The sequence below is a fragment of the Cygnus olor genome, chromosome 1 (genome assembly GCF_009769625.2).
Source record: "Cygnus olor isolate bCygOlo1 chromosome 1, bCygOlo1.pri.v2, whole genome shotgun sequence".
Taxonomy (NCBI): domain Eukaryota; kingdom Metazoa; phylum Chordata; class Aves; order Anseriformes; family Anatidae; genus Cygnus; species Cygnus olor.
In genome coordinates this window covers 205345606-205371026 of record NC_049169.1, presented here as the reverse complement: position 1 = coordinate 205371026, position 25421 = coordinate 205345606, and the positions used below count along the sequence as shown (strand labels likewise).

At 45.0% G+C, this 25421-nt stretch overlaps 1 protein-coding gene across 12 annotated transcripts in view; it reads right to left on the bottom strand.

Moving 5' to 3' along the window:
* Positions 1–25421, bottom strand: part of TENM4 (teneurin transmembrane protein 4) — an 879437-nt gene that overhangs the window by 8487 nt on the left and 845529 nt on the right. For all 12 annotated transcript variants that reach the window (XM_040544436.1, XM_040544433.1, XM_040544442.1 and 9 more), the window contains 5 exons: positions 25051–25223; positions 20479–20714; positions 14367–14663; positions 11551–13165; positions 6855–6997 (listed from right to left, as the gene is read on the bottom strand). In XM_040544436.1, the coding sequence (XP_040400370.1) occupies positions 6855–6997; positions 11551–13165; positions 14367–14663; positions 20479–20714; positions 25051–25223 (2464 nt within the window). The remainder of the gene's footprint in view (positions 1–6854; positions 6998–11550; positions 13166–14366; positions 14664–20478; positions 20715–25050; positions 25224–25421) is intronic.

The window sequence follows — 25421 nt, the reverse complement described above, 5'->3', positions numbered from 1 at the left end:
TCCATGAAACTCTTACAGTTCTGCATAAGTGCGTATCACACACTCTTCGTTAGGTATTTCATCTTAAGAGGTGTTTAAATGGGGATGCATTCCTCTCAGGTGCATCTCCTATAGGCTGACTCCAGGTGGTCCTTCCCCACTACCCAAGCATGCCACATTGCTCTTCCATCTTGCTCAGTAACTTTTATAAGCAACAGGAAAAGTTCTTTCTCATTACACACACTGAATCACCATTTAGTGCAAGATCCTTCACTCAGGAATGTAAATCAGGTCTTCTGCACCACATTTCTGTGTCCTGTGGTCATTTATCTGTCACCATCTCTATATATACATCGCTATATTTACCAGAAGTTAAGTGGTCAGGGATCCCTAGAATTAATTAATCGCAGCAGCTACTCAATATCACCTTGGATAAGTCGGACAGCGCTAGGCATGGTTTGGGCCAGAAGGACATAGTCCATAATACTGTGTTTATGCTGCTAAATGAGAGAAGCCTGGGCAGTGAGGTCTTGCACTGGACCTCTTATCATCCACACTGGTTAATTTTAATAAATTAAAATTAAATAAATTTATTTTCAGCTCCTGGTTTGGCTTCAGACCCCTCCAACTGCTCTCTCCGAATGGCCTCAAGTAGCACCAGGGGAGGTTCAGGTTGGAAATGAGGAGACATTTCTTCTCAGAAAGAGCGGTCAGGCATTGGGACGGGTTGCCCAGGGAGGTGGTGGAGTCCCCGTCCCTGGGGGTGTTCAAGGAAAGGTTGGACGTGGTGCTTAGGGACATGGTTTGGTGGGTGACAGTGGTGGTAGTGGGACGGTTGGACCAGATGATCTTGGACGTCTTTTCCAACCCTAATGATTCTACGCTTCTATTCTATGATTCTACGTTGTTACTCTAAAATGTTGGTTGGGAGTCTACTGCTGACAACAGCTGTAAGTGACGTTTAATGGATGATGTCCTTGAGTTTGCCATTAGTTCAGGAAGGACTGTAACCTGTTCGGCACATGCTGTGATAGGTACAACAGGCAACAGCTCTGACATGATCTACCTTCATCAAGCTCCACAAGCTCTGTCAAGGTGGGACCCTCTGGCCTGAGGTCAATTTTTTTGATTTTCAGCTTTATGGTCAAATTCCCAATAAATTTGGATTTAGATCAGCAACTGTCCACTACAAAAGGTAAACCAAAAATTTAAAGTCTTTTTTACAATTTATTACCCAATAATAGAATGCATGACCTTTCCTTTATCTAATAACATACTGCCTTCACGACATTATATGAAGTCATACAATTTCCACAGCTCCACTGTCATCTGGATTTCATTTAGAAGGAAAATAAGCAGCACCCACCCCTCTACTGGCACGACTTGGAGGTTTAATGGATTACACATGAGCTAACAGCAATGGCACTGTCACTTTCTGCCTAAGGACACTCAGACAGGACGTGAGGCCAACTGGTTTGTTGGTCCTCTCAGCCTCCATCCAGGACACATCTCCTCCTCTGTACAGGGAAAGCATTTCTCTTGTTGCATGGACAACAGTAGGGCTGTTACTGGCACTACTCCTGGTGGCTATGACAGAGGTGGAATGACTGACCAAAGCCACAGAAATAGACCTTCTTGACCTCTAGCTGTATGCCCACTGTAGGTGGAAGGTTTGTGAGGCTGGGGGCTTGATCCTTTGCTGGTGAAGTAATTGGGCAGTACCAGTCAATCTATGGATGTCCCAGCCTTCTGTGCACCTGCTTCTCACACTTCAGTGTTGGCTTCAGGACTGATTCAGTTGCCCATAAACCCGTACATTGATGTCTAGTGTGATCTGAGATGCCCCAGAGTGCCTGCAGCTTCGTCATGGAGCAGTGAGTAACAAAAGCTCTGGATGATTTGTGCCCTGCTGGACACCAAGTTCACAGGCAGAGGCCTAAATTTAGGTGTCTCCATCTAGAACAAAATCACACCCAAAGGGTCTTTCACTGGGGACTGGTTACAGGCCTTCTAGATAAAGGCCTTTTTTTATCATAACATCTCCCCATCTTTTGTTTTGTAGTAGGAGAAGACATGCAATGCTGTAATACCGAACAACTCTTAACTATTATAATAACTAAACTCTGTTATCTGCAAATAACTCTGTTATCTTGAAAATGAGCCCGCAATCACTTTGAAATGACTTTTTGAGTGCATTTCTTTGATAAAACAAAATGATATTTGGGAACAGCATTTTTTAAAAAAAGAAAAACAAACCCATCCAACAGTAGGAAAAAAACACACCAAATTCAGGCAAACTGGGGCACAGCTAGCTTTGTATGCTCTGCTGTGAATATACAGGGGGGAGGCAAGCATTACACACAGTTCAAAGAGGCAGTGTATCCCTGACTTTGCAATGACCATTTCTGTTTCATCTTAGAACTCATTTTAATGAACTGGCAAGGAAGAGAAACAGAAAATTTCCGTCCAAGGCTGCAGTGGTGTATAGTATTCTCTAAAAAATGCCACTGCTTTTAGCAACTGTAAAGGAAGGTATCTATAAAACCAGTATTAAGGAAGAAAGAAGGGAATTCATAGTTATTTTATTTCAATATTTGTTCTTAGATGCGAGTGACAAATAGGCTGGGTTTGTTTTTCCTCACAGGCTCTTTTAATCAGATGTCCTTAGGTGACATTTCACTTTATCTAGTAACAACCCATTGGAGAGAAGAGAACGACCTTCATCATTTCTTTCCTGCTGCACAGAGCTCAAGAGAACGGCACATTACAGAGCTCTCTGAATAGCCTCTTGCATTTTGCCTGCACCTCTCGAGGATTTGAAATACCATCGCCAGATACTATCATCTGTTGTTTTTAAATACCGCCTTCCAGTGTGAGACTGAAAGCTTTAATTTCCCATCAAGGATCCAAGATGTGAAATACGTGAGTACGTTTCCAAGTTTCTCTACATCCCCTGCCGTTACACACAGATAGGTGTTTCTCCGACTACCATATGGGTTACAACATGGAAAACCACTTCTTCCAAAATGCTTGGCCTGAGCTACGACTTCCCTGCCTTCAAAATCCTCCACTGTTAACTCTCTCCTATGGATGCCCTAACTCTCTCATGGTGAACCCCTCAGGATGTAGCTCCCAAGGTCTATCCAAGACCTAGGTCACCCGGTGGAGGGTGGTTGGTGGGACACCCCACCTTGCTAACTCTTGGGTTTGGAGGACAGGTCTCTCCTCCATCCCACCTGTGCACACAGCTCCGGGGGGATAGCTAGGTTGAGCTCATCATGCAGATTTCCATCTGTGGGGAAATAAAAGGATTTGCCTCCTTTTCCTGCTCTTCCGTTTTCATAATGCTTCAGGAGCTTAGTGTCTTGGAGACTTCAGCTCTTTCCCACATCAGATCAAGTGAAAACTGGCCAAAAGGTTCACAAAACATAGCTGGTGGCTGATGGACAGGCACACGGACAGCGTGATGGCCCACGCTTGGGATGAAGCACCCCCAAAGTGAGGATGCTCTCCCTGAGTGATGAGCATTGGCAAGAGATGTCCTTGGGACATTTTCTCATGGGACGGAGAGACACGTAGTTAATGACATGATGTAGCTAACGATAGAAGCACTGATTCCAAAACATCCCTTCCTGCAAATAGAGTTGTTCTGGCTCTGGCAATTACCTGACAGTTCAGTAAGACAAAGGGGAAAGGGGGAAAAAGGGAAAAATAAAAAAAAAAAAAAAGGAGAAATTGGATTCAGGTGCAGCAGCTCCACAATATGCCAGAGGTCACCCGGAGTCCCCTGGTGGCCAATAACACTGAACTTGTTCAACAAACAATTTAGTGACAGCCTCGTGGATGCAGGGGAGGGGGGGGGAGAAGTGCCACACAACAGAGTATTGGATTTTAAATGTCACTCCGGAGCTGCAGGGGGTTAGCGCAAAGTTTATGACATGCTGGCTGTTTCTGAGCTGGTGGATGCCCACAGCCAGAATTATCTCTCCCGTCTTCCAGCCCTGCAAGGCAAGTACCGACAATGTTTTGGAAGGAGATGCCAGGCCCCTCTGGTTATGCACTCCGAAAAGATATGATGCAGCCATTTCCGAGGAGTTAGTTGCTTTGCCGTTGTGCTCCTGTTATTCATTCCTCTCTGATAAAAGAACTGACTCAATCTGCTGGGCCACGGCTTTGATCAGTGGAGCTAGTGGAGTAACTCAAATTTCCTTTGGTCTATTACAAGGGGCTATGTGACCCAGAGAAACCAGGGATCGGAAGAGGCAGAGATGAGAAAGCTGTGGTACATCATGCAGTGAATATCCCCGGATTTCAAACAGAATGGGCATTGTCTGGTGCCTTGTCCAGGCTACTTTTAAATGATAAAAGATCTGCAGTTTCTTCCAAATGCTCTGGAAGGGCACTCCACAGTTTGATCAATCTCATTAAACAAAAATATTTCCCGATCTTCCATTTAACTTTGTTTAATTTTGTCATTTGTTTTGGGAGGTTTTCAAAACTTTGTGTTTTATTCCACATGCTTCATCAACAGATATGGGGAGAACTGGTAAGACAGAGGGCTGAATCCTGGCTGGGAGTGTGTGTGTGTGGCTGGAAGGGCTGGGAACAAACAGAACTGCATGTGAAAAATCAGTGTACAGTGCATGGATAGGTTTAGGAGAAAATGGATCGTATGTTCAGGCATAAAATGCGAATGAATTTAGTTTATGCAAATACATGTCTACATTATTCTGGGTGTGACAGAAAGGAAGGGAACCCTGCTCTACAGCATTTGAGAGCTACTTGCTATCACAGCATGATCCTGCAACTGTAGACTAAAATAAAAATGCTCCTGTTTTGTTGCTGTCATAACACAGGGGAAGAAAATGAAACAACCTGCAATGGTTAAATTCCACTTTCAACATTGTGATTGTAAAGTGACTCATCTGGAAGCACGATAGCTGCATAAAGCCCTTATTTACCAAGCAGGTCCCTGCACAGACCTCACTGCAGCTTCTTGGTTTACAAACCTGAAGGGGACAAGGAGACTTTGCTCATTCAGGCAGATTCACCTAAAATGGGTGGCTGGAAGGGAGGGCTCCTTGGTTTTATTTCCAGCTCCCGTATAAAAAAGTGTCAGACTTCATCTCAAGCCGCCAATTAAATTATTTGGCTATTCAATAAGCTTTATAAAAACACTGAAATGATGTAATAATAACATTATTATTATTATTATTATTATTATTATTATTAACACTAATCTCTGTTGCAGTTCTCGGAGTGTTATCATTTACTGTACATAATAATTTAGAGACAATCTTTGTGCGGTCTCTGAATGAGCCTTCCCTGTTTGCCTTCTCCTGTACAGCTTTGCCTGGGGAGACTGTGTCACATCAAAGCGGGTGAAGAATCCTGAGGCTATTATTTCTCATTACAGAAATCATCTCTGGTAGCATTTTATTGTTTAATTTGAGGAAGAGAGAAACAAAAGAGAAGTGTCTGAGCTCCAAAACACAGCTGAGTTACTGTGGCGTAATGGTTTTCAAGCATCAACGCAGCCATGGTAGCAAAAGGCATCGTTCTTTCCATCTGCTTCTATTGTAAAGTGATATGTCTTAATTTAAATCTCTCTTGTTGAAGTTGAAGCTGGTACATTTTAGCTTGTCTTCCCTGCAACTACGAGGCTCAGTACCGAGGCAGGGCTGACACATGACTATGTAATTAATTCACAGTATCTTGTTCATACCTCTGAGTGATACCTTGGGGCTGGGGAAATGTGACACTGTATTTTACCTCCTAGTTTAATAATTTGTGTACAGGACCTCAAGAATCCACTGCAGGACAGTGAGATTTCAGTAAAGGCTTAGATAAAGGGCCTAGGAAGGCAGCTGGGATCATTTCCACTTGCTACCATTATCATTTTATTAGCAGAAGTGTTAAAAGCACATCCTGATCTCCCCAAACAAATTGGTGCCTCACAGCTCCGCAGTATTTGAATACACAGCAATAGCAAGCAGGAATCTATATCCTAAAGAGGATTCAGACTGAAGAGATAAAACAAACCCAGAATAAAATCAGCCTAGGAGAGGAAAGAGTATCCTGAGAGGGAAATGTCTGTTTTCAAGGTCATACAACTGATAAGCAGTAGGGCTGGGAGTAACCCAGGGCTCTCAGACCCTGACCCAGTGTGCTAACCTTTAACAGTGCTGCCTCCACCTTTCAGCTGAATAATTCCCAACAGGAAGAGACGGAGAAATGATTGGACTGTAAAAGCTTTTTCTTGCCAATTTTATCATTGAATTTTGTGCTAGCATCTGTCAAAATGGCTTCTGATGCAGGCCTGTTTTTAAAAGCAGGACACAGTGGTTTGGGATTAAAACCCCTCAGGTAAAATGAAAGTTAACTACCAGCTAAAACGTCTTTCTGGGGAAACCCATGGTAATGCAGAAGAAGTGCTGGGATTTTTTTTAAAAAAGTATTTTAAACCAGACTGAATAAATTAAAAAATAAAAATAAAAAATTTGTAGAAAATGATTCTGTATCAAGGTTTACTTTCTTTTGCCTCCAAGAATCCTTGGTGCAAAGGCCAGGACCTTTGTCTGCAGTATGTGGTAGTTCTCTTCTGTTTGACAAAAAAACAGTAATGCTCCATCTCACTGAGCGACTACCAGAAAGTATCACAGGAATAAACACAGTGGCAGTAAAGAATTTACGATGTGATTATTCGGTGAGATTTCATTACTGTAATGGGGAGAGACAAGCTGCCTCGGGTCGACTCGCTCTTAACCTCCCAGCACATCTGGAAGAACAGGCTGATAGAGGGTTTTTTACGAAGATCCCAACTGAATACTTTGCTGATAAGGGTATGAAATACGGTATGTAGTTGCATGGATCACCTTGCTATTGTCCCATTCCTGGGTTTTCATCTGTGTGTGGATAAGCTCATAGGATGGCTCCATGGCGTCCATGTCTGGCTTGGGGTATCCGGGGATGACGTTGTGTAGCTGGAACCCAAAGGTGAGCAGCCAACTGTTGACATCTGGAAAGGAAGAGAAGCATAAATCAGATTATCTGATCTCTCAAGCAGGGTTGCCTAGGTGAATGGCATAGATGAGGACCCTACAGTGCCTGGCACTTTAGCAGTCTGGCCACAACGATTGCTCTCTACTCTATGTGAAGAGAACAAATCTTAATGGCCCTTGAAAGAACTGCGTGCCAAGGCTGGGCAAGTCAATGACTTTCCACCTCCAAGCACAGTCCAATTCTGCATTTTCCCAGCTCTGAAACTTTGGCAGTGACCAAATGGCTCAAATTAAAGCCAACTCCATGGCTGTTCTACATCAGCAGCCACGAGACACTGCTCTAAAGTGACAGACGAAAAGCACAGGAACAAAGATATGCTAAGAGAGATTGAGATGCTGCAGCTTAACTGGAAGTGTTTTCCAACCCTGCAGTCAGCTCTGAATATCTCAGCCACAATACTTCTCTTCCTGAGGCCTCTCAAAGCTTTGCAGTGAGCCAGAATACCAGGACATCCAGGATGAACAGCACAGTTCTGGTGCAGATGCTCAAGGAAGAGGCTCTGGATGCATCCTTTGCTTTTTCCATGGCATTTCCACCTCACTTCCTTGTCGTTTTTAAGAACATGTAGTTTGAGTATTACACCAGTGTAAAGTCATGGCATCTTGTACAGTGACACCTGAAATCAGCTACCACACCACTACCTGACCAGGTTATTTGAAAGGGCTTAATAAAAGGGGCCACAAACTGTTCTCAGATTGTGACACCACATCCACACTGCTGGATTCTTTTCCATCCCATAACACAACAGCCAGCCAGCCAGCCTACCTACAGGGATACAATACCACTTTGCTCAGGCACTTTTCATAAACCCCTTAGAAGAAATCCTTGGAACGTGAGAAAACTGCTGGCTACAAGCCATAAACCATTGTCTTATGTAAAAGAGGGATCATTGGCACTAAAGGGGACATGATGGAAAACCAAGGCATTTGGGATGTTGAGGATTAAACTGGGGGAATGTTCTTGTATTCCTTTGACATAAGACTACAAAATCTTCCCTAATTTGCAAGTTGCAGAGCTATTAGGAATAGTAGCTAGATGTTCTCCTGCTGGAGGAAATAATGATGTGGCTGGCTAACTCCTAGATCTGCTTGGGATCAGCATCGCTTCCCCCCTTTAACTTCAGAACATTTGATGATCTCACCTTGTTTGCCTTCGCTGGACTCTAGAGAAGGACACACCTGCTCCAGTCCCCAAGCAATATGGTGTGCATTTGGCACACAAACAGCAATTGCAAGAAAAAGGAAGATATGAAGGTAAAGTTTAACTAATATCAGCTCCCAGGGGTCTTATGTGTTTTGTGCATAACTGGGATGGTGTTGGTGATTGCTCTGTTTCAAGCTGGATGTGCAAAGGGCTCGTTTTTCATTTTGCTAAGCTGAACAAACCCTGCTGAAACAGTCCGAAAATAGGATCAATTTAAAGAATCAAATGTGCATCTTTGAATATTTTTTTCTTTGTCCCCTATGGGCCTGAATGAACATTCTGAAGAGCTGGTCAGAAGAGAAATTACAGATGCAAATGGCAAGAAAGGCACTTCCAGATGACTGGAGGACCGGGAGCCAAACAAACACACTATCTGATGCTTGTTTTCTTGCAGGCCAAAATGTTGAGATTGGGCAGATGTCCAAAAAGCCCTTGCAACAATCCATGTGGAAGGAGGAGGGTTTCTGTACTAAAACACTTCTGTTCACTCAATGTACAGATTGTTTTTGGAGTGTCTTTGAAACAGAGGGGTTGGGGGGGGAGGGAAGGAAATTAATCGTTTCTCATTCTTGTTTGATTATCTCTTTGCTTAGCGCTAAGCCAGCCTGCTTCCAAACCCCTCTCATGTGAAACGAGGACCTTTGATGTCCATATTGTGGACCAGGTGGTCAGGAGAACAAAGTAAAACTGTGAAGGTCGGCATTGGTGCAGGAATCATTTTCCGAGCACTTCACGAATGTTAAAAAGGATACAGAGCAGGGATTCTGAACAGCAGAAAAATATGTAACACGTCTGGAGAGATTCAAGACAGGTTTTTCTTTTTGGTATTTCTCAGAAAACTGACTTTCAAAACATTTGCAAACAGGAGTTTGTTCTTTTTGGGAAGAGGTGTTGGAATACCCAGCACAACAACAACAGAAAACCCACACCCCAAAACCCACCATAGGAGGAAGGTGTGGAGCTGAGAAAACAGAGGGGAAAATATTAATTTGCCAAGAGGCAGTGACAACTTTTTTGACAGAAAAGTACATTCCACATCACAGAGTTTTTTTTCAGCTACAGTAACCCTGCCAACACATTTCACAGTAAATTCATTTGAGGGCAAAGAAAAAGAGTGCTTAATGCAGACACATGTAATGGAAATGTCAGTTCAATCCATCAGGATTGCTGAAGCTGGCAGCAGAGCTCTGTGCCATGAAGTGTACAACCGCAAAAACACTCATGTTTAACAATGGGCTTCTCAAAACATAAATACCTGCTCCTCCTGATCTCTGCTCTGCGTGCCTCCAATTTGTACCCATGAGCTCAGAAACCTGATATTTGGAGACCAAAATGTTGCTCACCTGTGTCTCGGGAGCTGAGCTCCCCTAAGGACAGTGGGTGCTGGGGTGGGGAGGGAGGGACAGAGTGGTTCCCTGTGCCAAAATCTGGGCAGATGTGGTCGTGATGACAAGGACACTCTCATCACCCACCATGTCTATGAAGAGCCTGAAAGCTTCAGCATAAAGGAATGGCAGAGCAACAGCCAAGTATCATGACACTTATCCCATATCGTGACTTGTTTCTTCCACGCACAGGGTGGAAGTGGGAAAGCAGAAACTTAAAACACGAACTTGGGTTCTGCATTCTTTTAAGACTAAAAATTGAATTTTTAAGATGATGGAAAAAGTTATTTGGTGCATATAAAATATAAAAGTATCGGATTCGGGCGTCTTGATGTTATCATCAAAGCTGGGTGGGAAAGTGTTTGCTTGATCCAAGACAGCATTTGAAATTCTCTCCTGTCTGAACTTGAGCAGAAAAATAAAAATCTGTTAATATGTCACGAAGTGACTGTTCAAACACTAAACCACTTCGAGACAACAATTTCATATTAAGATCTTTCATTTTGACTTTGACTTGTTAATTTTTCTTTTCCAGTCTTCTATAACTAGTTTATAATTAATTTGAAAAGGTTGAAACTGAAAAAGGGTTTTTTTCTTTCAGATTATTTTGGAATTTGTCATTTAGATGATTTTGAGAGCTGTCTGCAACATTTCTGCTGAGAAATCTCTCAAGCTCAACACTCTCTCTCCCACAAACAAATTCCATTTTGACAAATGAGCATTTTGTGATAGGAAAAGTTGTCTCAAAATATTCCCTGCCAGCTTTAATTATCAGAGTCAGGCCAACACACAGAGTCTTAGTCTGCATCTTTTGGCATAGTTTACTTTCCTCATGGCATCATCTTCCCAGCTCTGGACAAAACAGCTTTTCATCTGAAAAAATACAACCTAATCCTTATGATTATTGCAGAAGAATCTGAAAGCATGAACCCTAATGGCTGGAAAAACAACCTGAATGAAACAATACAGGATTTTTATTTCATAACTTTTTTTTTTTTTTTGCTATTAAGCCACTCTTGCGATTTAGGGGAATGCAAATATTGTTGTTGCATATGGGAAAGTTGTGATAGATGCAGTAGATTTAAAAATTATTTGTATCTCTTTAAGAAGTATGCACATTTGATTTGTGACTGTCACCTGGTTTTGCAATGATAATTATATGAAAAAAGTCCCAACAGAACAGTACTCTAAAATGTTACTACCAGTGTTGCACAAAGTATGAGTATAGGATGGACATTTAACCTCCAGAATGATTTTCTGTATAAAAAACATACACAGAGACCATGTAAATGCCATTTTATGAAGTCTTTGGGGAAGCAGTTCAGAGGTTATGTCAAGATGTGGGGGACGTATGCCTTAAAACCTGGCCTTTAAGTCTAAAGCACTGGCTTTTTATTGACATTTAATAGAAACTGTTAATTCTGTTGGGCAGATTAACTCTGAACTACATCGTTACTGTTGTGTGCTCTGAAATGGCTGACGATGATAAAAGGTTTAAGTTGCTGCTGCCATTGTGCTAAAACAAATCTGCATGTCATTTGTTTAGTTGCAAATAAATCTCTGGGCAAAACTGTGTAAACAGAGCTGCCCCACCACAAAGAGAAAGGTTATCAGGACATTAACTGGTAGCTAAACTTGGGATATCAGAGGAAACAAACAACTGGAAGCAACGTAAAGAGTTTAAATACCAAGAAAGTGAAAAGGAAACAAGCTTGGGAATTAGAATCTCAGTCTATGCTAATGAATTAAACATGCCCTCGACCACTCTCTGACATAGGGGTCAACTGGCAAAGAAAAGCTTGTGTCCATTGTACTGAACACTGGAAACCCCCGTGGTGACAAAGGTACTGAGAGGATCCTATTCACTGATGGCAAGCTAGACACCAGTCTGTGAACATAATAACCAATTTAAATGCCTTACCTGTCATATAACATTTGATATCCTGAGAGTTGCTAATGGGGTTGTTGTTTTTGAACATATACAGGTTGAAAGGCATTATGTTATTGCTACTCAGGTGTTTCCACATATCATGGTCCGGACTCGTCCATCGACCTGCTAGCACATCGTAGTCTCTCCGTCCCATGTGGATAAGCTTTGTGAGGGGGTCGTACAGTCCTCCGTGGTAGCCGATGATGATCTGGAAGTTGGGATTGGTGTCCATATAGATCTCCCCATATGCTGTGTATAGTATCTGCTTAATCATTAAGCCGGTCCCACTGAAGACAGCCAGAGGAGTGCCGATGTTATCGCAGGCTATGTAGAATTCATCGCCGCTGCTGAGCTCCATTGCAAAGAGGTGGCCTTGGAGGTCATAATAGAGGGAAGTGATCTCTGAGCTCGAGTGGTTGTACAGATGGGTGACCTTGGTTGGGTTGGTCAGGTCTGCGTAGAAGAACTGCAAGTGATGGCCATGGCTGGTTTTGCTAGAAACCCTCCTTCCTAGGCCATCGTAGCGGTATTTCACAGTCCACCCACTAGCTTTGTTGTAGGCTTTGATGAGCAGGCCAGCTGAATTGTATTCAAAAATATCATTGCCTCTTTGCTTCAGGAAGCCATCTTCATCCATTTTGTACTGCACATCCCCCAGTCTAGTAATTCTATCCCTGAGGTCGTACCTGAGTGGGGTAAGGCGGGCGCTATTCCCCGGACTCAACAAATGGAGGTTTCCATTTAGGTCATAGCTGTAACGCCAGAGTGGTTTGTCATTGATAGACACTGTCTGCAGCTGACCGTCAGCATCATACTCATAGGAGTACCTGGTTGTGTTTGCATAAGGGCCAACCTTCAACTCTTTCTTAACAACTCTCCCCATGTTGTCATACTGTACGGTCATCCAGTACATGAGCGACCGAAATATCTCGTACTGGACCTCCTTCATCCTGCCATAGGCATCGAAATGTTTAGTGTGAGTCATGACAGCGGTGGTGATAATCTGGTTGATGTCGTAGTAAATGACTCCGAATTTACCAAATTGCTCAGTTTTGCCTGACACGTCATCGTACCTGTAGAGATCGATGGGTAAAGGTGTCTCGTTGATGACTGCTTGCATGCTGGTCACCCGAAAACTGTTGTCATAATTATAGTCAAAGCGTGCATTCACCATGCCTTCCTCGGTGAAGCGGAAAATCTGTCGATCAATGAGGGGCCCTATCTGTCTGTACCTGATTGTACATGTGAACCCTTCATTCTGCAAGTTTATCGTCTTCAGCATGCCAGCAGTTTCATCATAGGTGAAACTGATCTTTGTGGTGTCATAGAGCATCTCTGCCAACTTGGACAACTTTCCATACTTGTAGATGACACGTCTCCCTGTCCCCAAGTACAAAGTGTGGAGCAGCTGCTCATCCTCTGTGAAATCCTGAATTACTGAGGCGTTGCCTTCTGGGGGCCGGTAGATGTTCCTGTAGTAGCCGATGGAACGGATGGTTTCTAAAGTCTGCCGGGCAACGTTGGGCATGGTCACAGACGACAACCGGTCATTCTTATCAAACTCAAAGATGTACTGCCTCTGGCTGTGAAGGAGCAGCACCATGGACTAGGTGGGGAGGAGAAAAGAATACATTTTAATCCTGGTTTTCAGGCAAAATCATTCTTAACTCTAAAAAAAACCTGCAAAATTCTCCAATAAAAAAAAATAATAATACAGCAAGTGAGCATAAGTCTGCACCCACAGGATGAAATAATGGCAGCATGCAGCTGCATGGCCCATCAAGCATCCCCAAGTAGGAGCAAGTCAGAGGAAGAAGCAGTTAGCGCAGTGAAGGTCTAAGTTTAGAATGCTCAGTTGTTCGGATCGATACCGTGTAGCTGTCTCTACCCAAATTCTCCTTGTCAATAGCTTCTACAAACTAACTAAATAAAGCTGATAGAAAGACCAAAGCAATTCTTGGAAAAATAGCCTCCTGAAGCTGTCCAATGCCCAATTAACTTGGTGTGTCTATGTGTCACCTGTTTCTGCCTTAGAAACTTCTGCCCACGTGTGTATTCGTTGTCGGTGTTTTTTTGCATATAACTGACAATCCACACAGATTGTTTAATGCAAGGTGCAAGTCAATACTTTTTGCTTTTTAAAAGCCATTTACTGCAGTTCCCTTAAGCTATTGTAGGGATAGGCTCTATACAAAACTTATAAATAAAAATATCAGCCCCAGGGATGCAAGAAGTGGATCTCTGGGACACTGAGTTAGTGTAACAACAAATGGTAATAGAAGTTAAGTCCCATGCCAACCTACACAGTGAAAACTACAGTGCAAAGTGTTTACAACAGTCTGGCTTTTTATTACATGTATTTCCTATGAACCAGGAATGGGCTACTCAAAGAAAGGAGGATGTCATACTGTATGGGTTGTTTTCACATGGAAAATCCTACTGGAAGTCCCTACTGTTCACTCCTTGACTTTACCTGCAGATATTTTATATTACAGCTAGCTCAGCAAAGGAATGTTGTGCTTAAAATTCAAATGCCAGAGCTCTACAGCATTAAAAGACATGCTCTCAGTGAGACTGGGAAAGAATAATGCCCTCAGGGGAACCTTCCATACTATTTTCAACTGCTTTTGGGTGGTGTGGCACCGAAGTTCCTATATGAATCTTAGTGCAAGCAGAATACACAGAAGAGCAGTATAAGGACCAGTAATCAGCTGCTCTGAAGTAATGCAGCTGTACTGAAGTCGAAGGAGTAAATCCCTTTGACTCCAAACGCACCATGAGTCAGAGGTCAGTAGGAGGACTCCCACCTTCTCCAGGTAAGTGTAGCTCCATGATTTGCCATCAGCAAAGATCCTGGATGTAATTCTGCCAGACTGATCATACTCCATCCTCTCTGACATTGTGCCCCGCTGGATCCCCGCGATGTGTCCTCCTGGGGAATAGGTGACGTTGACCCCGTTCAGTCTGCTGCTGGGCGACCAGAGGCTGGGCCTCCCCGCCTGGTCGTAGAGGATGCGGAGCGTGAACTTGCGGTGGTCGTCATAGATCTTCTCTGTTCTTGTCACACGATCGAAGTCGAGGGACAGCAGGTTTCTGTTGTGGACCTACAAGAGGGAGACAGAGAATTAGGAAGCTGGAAACTGTTTTAGTGACAAAGCCTAGCCTTGTTTCACCAAACACCTCTTTACATCAACCAGAGACTATCCAGATATTCATTGCCTCTAGGTAAGACTGTCAAAACCAAGTGTTGGCCTAACCCTACTTCTTGGCTTCAGTGAGGACAGAGGCAGAAAACCACTGGCTACTTCTGAAACATCACCATGGTGAATTAATATTGCCCATATCCCAAACTTAGGACTGCTACAGCACATGTGGTATGGCCCTACAGAAGATGTAATGGAAAATTGTTGCAAGGAATATTTGCAAGATATTCTGCTTATTAAATCTGGGATATAAAAGCCTGTTGCTTTCATGGATATTAAAAAATAATACTTTGAGAAAGAAGATGAATGTTGTGTCAACATAGTTGAAAGTTGAGTTTTTCTCTGAGTTTTTACTGCATGCACTGGAGGTGAAGCCTTCCACCTGGGATGAAATACGGAGGCTTTGACCACTGTAGATGTTACATAGACCAGGGACTTTCCTGTGAGAGCTGGAGTTTTAGCTTCATTGTCCTGGGGTTATTCTGTGTTGCATAATTACACTCCTGTTACCTCCACTGCCTCCGCATCTCCAAAGATCAAAGGTATCTACTTCAAAGGTAGGAGCGGGAATACATTTTCATTCAGGGATTGTAGCACACAGCATTACAAAAAGGGCCGGCTAATACAACTCATGTTTAGCTGCATGTGCAAGAAGATTTATAAAGCCATATCAGCACAGTAGTAAAATACAGTGCAAAGATGAAAACCCCACATTGCCAGGAAAAGCTTGCCAGGGAAGACAGCTGCTTCTCCATCCCACCACTTTCGAACCTTTTTCAGCTGGTGAACCCCTCTTTTCTGGGAAGGTGCAGATTCTTCTCAGATGAAATTCAAACTCCAAAGAGCTTTTTCGGTTCCCTCTGCAGCCCTTCAGCTGCAGTCAATAAACCAAGGGTTTGCAGGCTGCTGCAGGGTCTTTGAGAACGCAAGTTAAAAATGCTGCCGTATCCTGCTCTGGGAGCACTGCTCTCAGCCCTGGTCCAGCTTTGATCTTGGCCATTTCTTTAGGGTGTTTATTGAATTCCCACTGTATTTTGGGGATGTGGGAGTATCTGAGAGCTAACCAGGTATAGAAAGGACGTGGCAGAGGCAATGGAGAAATGGTGTGCTGGATTCCTGAAGGAGGGGAAGAGGGAAAGGCAGGACCACTGCTGTGCTTTCAGACATCAGTGCTGGAACCTGGGGAATGGGGGCATTACAAAGCCAAAAGAAGGAGTCTCAGAAGGAGGTCGGAAGAGGCAAAAACAGGGCTGAGAAAACGTGGAACTGAGCTGAGGGGGTGCGTGGCCAGCCCAGGCAGAAGGAATCGGTGCTGTGATGTAAGTGTAAAAATGATGTAAAAGGAGGCAACCGCAGAACTGATTTCCAGTTTATGAATAACAGTGTAAAAGGCAAGTATGACTTGGGGAGAAAAAAAAAAAACACAACAGTGTGGAAAGGTAGATAATGCTCCAATTAAATGTGTAGCTGAGTTTAAAATAGAATGCAAATGGGCAATGGGAAAAAGAGGAAATCAGCCAAAAGCCCATTGTAACAGGCAAGCTGGGAAATAATTAAAAAGGTATCAAAACTCTAAGTACAGATGCACATATGTAACTAACGGAGCAATTTGATATCTCATAGGTGCTTGCTGCTATAAATAGAGAAACAGAAGTGGCAATTGCTTGCAAAAAGAAAAAAAAGGAAAGAAAAGCAAAGCAGGAAGGAATAATATCTCTGCCTTCCATCTATTCACAGAGCAGCTTCAGCCCGGCAGCTGCAGCTTTTTCTGCTACTGGTCTCTGCCAAGAGAGCTGGAAAGAGCTCTTCCAGCGCTGGGACAGTGATCTGGGCTGGAAGTGGCCTCCCTGCTCCATGTGCCATGCACCGTGCTGGAAGGACCAAATAACAGGTCCCAGGGCAGCTCTTAGGCTCACTCCAAACCTCTGTATCCCATTACTGGTGCCCTAACTCATTCCACCACTGTGGCAAGAGAATTCTGCAGGACTAGCTGGAACCAGTCTCCCTTTTCATGATTTTTTTTATGATTTCTTTTCTCCTGCTCTCCTCTCCGCGAAGCGCTGCAGTGCCAACAGCCACCCCGCAAGGTGACAGGCAAAGCCAACCCGACACTGCCGGGTAGCCTCTGAACAGGGGCTAAATCTTTTCATCCTTGAATATGAAAAGGATTGAAATTGACATGCCTTGAATAGAAGGGAATTTTCTGCAGGAGCACTGACAGGGCTGCAGGCTTCAGTCCAACAAGCGTGTTTTATGGTGAGCAGCTAAACAAGGTGCCATCCTCCATCCCAGAGTCCTCATCCTGGAAAAGGCTCTGAGAAGCTCCTGCAGAAAGCTTTTGCCCTTCAGGGCGTTTGGCAAGGCCTGTGATCAGCACGGGGCTGAGCCAGGGTAAACATCAATGCACAGTTCACAGTATATTTGACCTCCCTTTACAGTGTGTAAGAGACTAAACTTACCCCCAAACTCACATCCTTCTACAGTACTTCCATTTAACCCCTTGGTTTGCTCTGGAAAAGCATGAGCACAAACATGCTACCATCTCAGATCTCCCCAAAGCTTCACGTGGAGCTCCTTTAGCTTAAATGATAATTAACCAGCATGCATTGGTCACCCTGGGAGCGTAAGAGCATGAAAAGGGTAGATTTCTCATAAAAAGGCTGTGGCAACCTTCAGCAGAAGAGCACAAACAATACTTCTGCAGCGAGGGCTCCAGGAGCCAACAACATCCATGTGATAAATGGTACCCACAAAGCAGTTTCGCCTGCAAATTGTTGAAATTATTGAGGTGGCCTTATCCAAGCCTCAGCTCCTTGTAGAAGTTCTGGAGATGATGCTGGACTGTTCTCACTAGCAAACACACCAGGAACATTATTGGCGTATCCCAAAGGACCTCTCTGGTCATGTTGGCTCTGGTGGGTCTTTGGGACGCTTGGTCGTGGTGCCAATGTTAACCTGGTCTTGGGGAAAAGGAACCAAACTACAATACGAGTTTTCATGGTTAAATAAATAAAGCAGCTGAGCCAGCAGCTCTGTCAACTGTCCTATTTGCTCCATTGCCAGAGATTACATCCTTCTTTATTGAAAAAATCATATTTGTTTAAAAAAGAAAAAAAAAAGGAAAGGAAAGAAGGAGCTCTGCTCCTTGGAGCAGAGCTTAGCCAACGCTCTCACTGCAGATGGGGTCTGTGTTGCTGTTGGCTTGTCAGGGGTTGATTTTGCAGCCAATTAGCAGAGATACCTCGCTGCTGGGCGGGTGGATCAGAGGATTGCAACTTTCTTTCCGTAGGGTGTGAGCAACATGAGAAGGGAAACAGGCTGCTTTAGCATATTTGTGCTGCTTCAGTGCTGCCTGCTCAAGCTCAGCATCAGGTCAGCATTGCTGGGACTGTGGAAAAGGCATCGGGGCTGGCCCCTTCTGCCTTCATCCACAAAGAAGTCCCTGCCCTGTGCCTTATCCCTGCGATAAACACAGGCACTGTTTTATTTCCTGGGGAAGGTTGAGGAGGCAGCTGAGCAACTGGCATTATCGTGCCCGGAGCTGGTTGAGCTCATGGCAATGTGTCGTCAGTCCCCAAGAACACCCCGCAAACATGGGTCACGACTCATAAAATATAAATCCATGTGATGGCAGCTGAAAGGATGCTGGTTTTAGGGGAACTCCCTCTTTCACAGCGGCCAGATGCTGTTCTCCCCATCTCACAGACCTCAGGGAGAGATGCAGAGCTGCAGCCTTGCTGGGTGTGCTCTTTCCCTACAGAGCATCCTTTCCCCCATGCCTTTGCTGCTGTCTCCTGGGAGCAGCAGGGTGAGGGGAGAGGGAAAGCGGTGATTTACTCACCCAAGGCAGAAAATGATAAAGTTTCCCCAAACGAACAAAAACATGTTGAACTGAACTTCCCTAAGCTTCTCCCTTGCCAGAGAAAGCAGCAATTACTGGTGTGAGGGAAGAGGAGAACATGACACGGAGAATATGTTAAATGCCGAGCAGTCCCTAGGGAGGCAATTAGCACCTTGCAGGTTTATGTCTTAGGGGTGCAGATGCTGCCTTGCAGGTGCAGACAGGCAACTTAAAACTTCTTGTTCACCCTCAGCTCCTTTGAACCCCTGAACAGAGCTGTAACCGAGTCCTTCAATGATGTAAGATGCTCTTCTGCTTCACTAGAAGCAGGGACAGGCCCCAGTAGGCTCCAAATGTGAATAAATGCTGGCAGATTTATAGGGACACGAGTTACCAGCCTGAAAACTCATTTTGCAAGTGCTTTTCCAAATGCAGTACAATATAAAACAAAGACACATTCTGTGTTTGAATCCGCTGTGAAGATTTTGGAAGATAAAACTGACACGGGCAGCTGAGCTGCGGCTAAATGAGTGGAAACTGCTTTGAACACCAAATAGCTGTGCCACAGCTGCAGATTTGAGAAGGCTGTCTCCTTTCAGAGACACACTTGTCTGGTCATTTCATTGGTTATTAAAAAAAAAATAATAAAAAAACAACAACCCAAACCAAACAAGAAGATTGATGCCAACTGATCTACAGACATCCAGCAGTTTCCAATGAAGGAGAAGCATCGGCTTTCACTACTGTTTGCCCAGCTATTCTCCTGATGATGAAAAAGAGTGAGCGTGTGAGGCTATCAATGCAAGGGGAAAAGAGCAGCGGCGGGGCTGGGGAAGGTGAGAAGCAAAGCTTCACAAGTGTGAGCGAAGAGAGCCGTGAAAAATCACACCACGGTGGCAGAGGTCACGCAGCGGGGAATAGGGAGAGGTGGAGAGCAAGGACTGGGAAATACATATTCTGAAACCACAGCATTAATATTTACTGCGAAGCCTGAGTGTGAATAAATAGCTGCAGTCCCTTGGCCGTGGTAGCACTGCCTTTTTCTCCGAGAGCCTGAATTTGCCAGGCGCTGGGCAGCTTCCCATAAACCCAGGACTCCAAGAGCAGCAAGGTGTAGGGTGAGTGTGCAGGACTCACTGTTATTACAAGTTCCCCACCTTGCCTGCAGTTAGCAGAGGAATTATAGGCTTACTGGGCAAGAACTTGAAAAAGCCCTGACGAGTCTGTGGCGCATGGTGTGGAACAATGTTTTCAAACCACATCAGACTCAAGCACAGAAAGAGCTAAGCACTCAGTGGGGAGAGAGCACCATCAGGCTGAAGCTGTTGATAACTCTTCACATCAGGGAACAAAGGCAATTGCCATGCGATGCCCTGCGAGCCCAGCTCTTCAGCAGGTTCAACAGATTAGCAAGTTTCAGGAACCTAGAGAATTTCCTGAGGCTGCACAGTGAACAACAAGGCTTACAAAGCTGTCAGTGCTCAGGTCTACTAGCAGTACAGGTAGAAAATACCTATTAATTTCTATTAATTGGTGTAATATTTAGTGGTTATGATCGTCTCTTGCTTGCTTGAACTGCCTGGTGGTTAAAGCTGCAGTGTCTGGTAGGAGGTGATGCATTCCCAGTGATGCAGGGGGCTCAGGGAAATCAGCAGTCCTGTCTGTGACAGCTGAGACAATGACAGCACACAAGAAGACATAAGGACACATCCAAGCCATAAAGATTGTGTCACGGGGGATGAACAGCTCTTTCTCTGTCCTGCAGCCTCATCCTGGTTGCAGAGAGTAGAAATCAGCCCTGTCCCTTTCTGTCACGAGGCTGGGGACTGACGAGATGGGAAGCAGAATCCAAAACTGCTCACGTCTCTCACTTACCCTCAGCCGACGTCCAAAGACGGTGACCTGCCCTCTCGCTTGCTCCTTCCTCTGCCTCCACTCCACGAGGTTGAGGCCGTTGTCGATGGGCAGGGTGACGTTCCTCTTGCCCACCGTGGGGTTGACGGTGCCAGCCAGCAGATGCGGCTCGGTCTGCAGGGCCACCTCCATGCCATTAGCAAGCATCAGCCTGAGAGAGCCATCGGAACCGATGTAGTAGCTGTTTCGGACTTGGTCTGAAGACAGAAAAGAGATCTTTTAAAATGGCTTCTTGGTGATACAGCAGATCATTTCATTTGCTCCCTCATCCAGGCCTCACCACTATTTCTGATGGTTGCAACTCTATGGCTCACCTGTCCTGCTCACAGTGAGCAAATCAGTGAAAACTGAGGTGAGCAGTCATTTTTTCATTCTGATGAGATTCTGCAAGGTCTCAAAGTCTTGCAGAAAAATCTTACGCAGGTTTAAAAGCCACCAGTGGAACAGCCCTGTAATACCTTATCCAAGGACAAAGGTTCAAACTTCTTCCTTTAGGCTAGGATAAAGACCTTTGCTAAAGCACTGGGTGGTGAGATATTTGTTTTAAACCACAGTCCTGCCGAAAACTTTCCACATTTTTATATCCCAAAGATCCCAGCTTCACTACAAAATATGAAAAAGTGGGGCCACCTCCTTTTCTCAGCTTACTCCCTATCTCTCAAGGGACAGGAAATTGCACGGCAAGTTAACGCTAACCAGTTCCCCAAACAACAGCCAAACACTCTCGCTTGGGAAAGCTTTCAGGAGGCAACCGAAGACCTCATGTTTGGAGAGAAAGCAGAGGCACTAAGCTCCCACACATCTCCATACATCTGTTCTCCGCTAGCTCCTGACAGATCAGCAGATTTGGAGGCCAGGATTTGGGATTTCAGGAGCAGAAGAGAAGAACAATATCCCTTGCACATCCTTCAGGAACTAGGCAGGCTGAAACCCTGTCCTTTGAAACTCCAGCTGGCACTTCTCTCTGCAGAGAGGAGCTCATGAAGGGTAAGAAAACATGAGACTTGCTCAATGCAGAATAGCTTTAAAAGTGCGTTATACACAGAGTGACTTATTTGAAGCTCTTCAAAAGCTGGAAAATATTACCATTTCTATTTCCCAGGCTGCCATAAATACCTAATTGTGAATAAAAATACCCATTAAAAATTCATGTCAATTGTTTTTCCGTTCCGAGGCAAGTAGGGTTTTGTTCACTAGTTGTTCTGTCATAGCTCGGCAGGAAACGAGGTCACAGCAAAATTACCATCTCTCGTCTAGCTGAAATAGATCAGCAAAAAAAAAAACACAACAGAGTTTGGTATAATTAGGGAAGGAAACCTGACACCAGCTGGTTGCTTTTATTGTGAGGCTGATCCTGGTGCTGCTGGAGCCAGCTGGAGTCTTGCCACACTGATCTCAGCAGGACCACAACTCAACTTACTGTACACAGTTAACCTAATGATGGTGTGAAATTGCTGTGGCACTGGATTTTGCCACTATAAATGTACAGCAGTGATCCACAGCACAGATTCAAGCATTTTGGCTACACCATTGTCTATTTAATTTGATGGTCTTTTGACCCAGACTCCAGAAGGATTAAACTTGTGAACACTCCAAGCTTGATTCTCCAAATAGAGAGAAAGAAGACAGTCTGCTGGCTTTCACTCTTTTGCTCTTAGATACTTGGTCTTCTGAAAAAAAGTAGTAGAGATCCACTTTAAATCAAATAAGTGAAATATCTCTGCACTACAATAAATCCCTCCTTCCTTCATCCTTCACCATGAAGCAGGGGAAACGCTCTCTGGAATTCACTGGGCGTGTGGTGTTCCCTTTGTGTCACACTGCCACCACAGAGGGGTTATGGTGGATTGCCACCAGCAGTGTGAGAACTATAAATCCACTGCTTTCAGGATTTTCCCAAGAAGAGACTCTTCTTGGGTTTGGAAGGCATTTCTCAAGGGCTGCATGAAATCCAGGTGCCATTGGATGATGTATTTTACAGTGATTTAGCTTAGTGATATGGTTTAGTGGAGGACTTGTTAGTGTTAGGTCAGAGGTTGGACTTGGTGATCTTGGAGGTCTCTTCCAACCTAAATGATTCTGTGATTCTGCGATTCGGCTCTATTTTTGTACTCTATTTTGGCCTTGAAAAACTACCCCCTTTGTCAGCAGTGTACAGGGCAAAATCCCACAGAATTTCTGTTGGCTATACAGGCTCTTAAACCCATCCTAAAGGAACACATAATCTTCTGGAAATGCCTTCTCAGATCTCATCAATGTTCCTTTTTGGTGTCTACCGTATGGATCCACCTGGGTGCATGTTGGTCTTTTCTGACAGCCCTGACATCCACCTTGGCTAAGGCAGGTGGATGTTCGAAGCTTTTCATGGTGCTTAATTCTGACCTGGGGGTTTGAGGGCTGGGCAACACCCCAGCTCGTTGCAGATCTCATCCTTGATATGGGGGATTGCTTACCTTGGGACAGAGGGTCCCAGTAGGTGACAGGGGGTCTATGGATGAGAGTCTAGAGTTGTGAGTCCTATAACTAAGGATTTCTGAGTGCCTGAACTGTAACTCCGACCAAGAACAACAGAATTTAGGCATTTAAATACCTTAGTGAGGTCTGTTTCTGGTCTCTGCGTGGAGCCATAAAATGTCTCCATCACACACTGACTGTAGCCAGAGCTTGCTCAGTGTGATCCAGGTTTCCTGAAAGGTTTGCAAAGGATTTGAGAAAGCTGGCCAGAGCTGTGAGCCCTGAAGGAAAATGCACAAGCACCTCTCATGCAAAGGGAATCTGCAACGTGTGTTTTCCCTTGAGAACAACCAAGCGGGCAAGACGCTCAGAGACCTCGAATGGCTCCAGCTCCTTCCACTGGAGAGACACTTGGAAGGTAAATTACATTTCAGCTGTGCTCAATACATCCCTGGGTAACTCCAGTGGCCCTTGATTTAGTTTCTACAGTGATGCCATGAACAAACAACTGCCTTGGTTGGGGAATAATGCTCGTGGGAAAGCCACCCTCAGCAGGTCACAGGCCACCTCTGCTGCGACATTATCCAGATCTTCAGTTTTAGGTAAGTGCGTTTCTTCAGACCCAATGAATTTTGTAATTTTATACTTCTCAAGATGGTTAAGCTGTTTGTAATACTGTGTATCCCAACGGCAACAGTGGCCCTGTGCTGGAGGGCAGTACAATGAGATAATTGACCGTGGCACCATTATGTAACTGTGCCTTCAGCTCTGGATGTATAAATCACATTGCAGTCAATTATCTCACTAAAGGGCCCCCAACAGTGGGCTCTATTGCTTAATTAGGCTCTTGAGGTGAAGCCAACCTCGTGTCTGTGCAGTTGCCAGACATCTTAATGCAAGTGGATGGGATGGGGCGGAGTAGGTTGGATCTTGCTCTGCAGACTGAGTGGAAGAAAAAGAAAGTCATTGTGCTCCCCTACAGGGATACTGAGCACAGCTTGAAGGGGCTGGCACCCTCTCAGCTGCCTTCTCCAAAGGCAGGAAAGGCAGTGTGAAGGCATAGTAGGCACTTTCTATTACGAAAACTTGCTTTTATTATAGGGAGGGGGACGGAAATGCACGTCCTAGAGACATGGGAACAAGTGGGACTCTGGAACACGTTGGTCTCACTTGGAGCACTGTTCTTCACCAGGGGAAATGATGTTTGGCAGCCTGGTGCCATTAGGCATAGGCTAAGAAAAAATGAGAAATGGGGAGTGAAGAAAGCTAATGGTTTGCCAATCCTTTCTCTTGCTCCTGGCCCCAGGGAACAGGAGCGAGGGACCCTCGGGAGGCTTCTGCCTTCAGAACCTGGAGATCCAGGTTGGCATGGTTTGTGCACTACAACTTCTGACCTTACCGGTACGTCAGCACTGTGCTACACCACTCCTTATTCCTCTTTCCTTTCCCACTTCATCACCTTTTCCTCCACCTCATCAATCCTCCGCTTCCCCACCTTGCCATCACCAGCAGAGCCGTGCTCATTTCCAACAGCTGCAAATCAGTCCCACCCTTGCTGCCCACATCTCCTTCCTCCGTCGTGCCTCTCCACCCCAGCCTTTCAGCTCAAATGCAGACATTTTGGGACTGGGACGGTCATTTTTTCGGATGCTGCCCTCTAACTATTTGAAGAGCCAGTGAACAAAGAGTTAGAGAAACCTCTGGTAACCATCTGGAAGCCTTTTCCAGGGGGAGAGGAACTGCTAAGTTGGAAGCCATAAAGAGAACGAAGCAAAGGGGGTCGGATGGAAGCACGGCGAGATTTACGCGCCCCTTTTCGTTATAACAAAAATGGTAATGATGACGGAGGACTACGCTGCACGGCAAGGGGACTGGCTGAGAATGAAGCAGAAAACAGCTGCAGAGCAACTCCAGAGCTAGGGAATGTGGCTGAGTAGGTGCGAGTGTGTGTCTGCCCCGGCACATGGGGAGCTCTGGGGTGCTGGGGGTGCAGGTGGCAGGGATTATCAGGACGGTGCCTGTTTCCTGATGGATAATCCCATGCGTGCAGCTTGGGAGAGGGAGAGGGGCCTGACTCACCTTGGAGCAGGGTGTAGAAGGCTCCCGACGCCGACAAATTGGTCGTTATTGTCACGTCGTCCTTGCTGGAGGTTTCCACCTGGACGTGCACGGAGCTGTCGGTGTCGCTGCGGAAGCTGCTCACTTGGCCAGTGGGGAAGGTGACGTTGGTCAGGCGGCCAAAGCTGTCGTACCTGAAAGGAGGATGGAGGGAAATCAACAGCACGAACAGAAGCGTGGGACACACTCATCATCCTGCAAAGCAGAGACCAAGTCTTGGTGTCTTCAACCAGATTTTTCCCAGACAAAACCCCGCTATCTGTCAGGACTACCTGAACTTTTTTTTGGCTTTATGAAAAGAAAATTACGGCTTTTAGTGGACGGAAATGAAG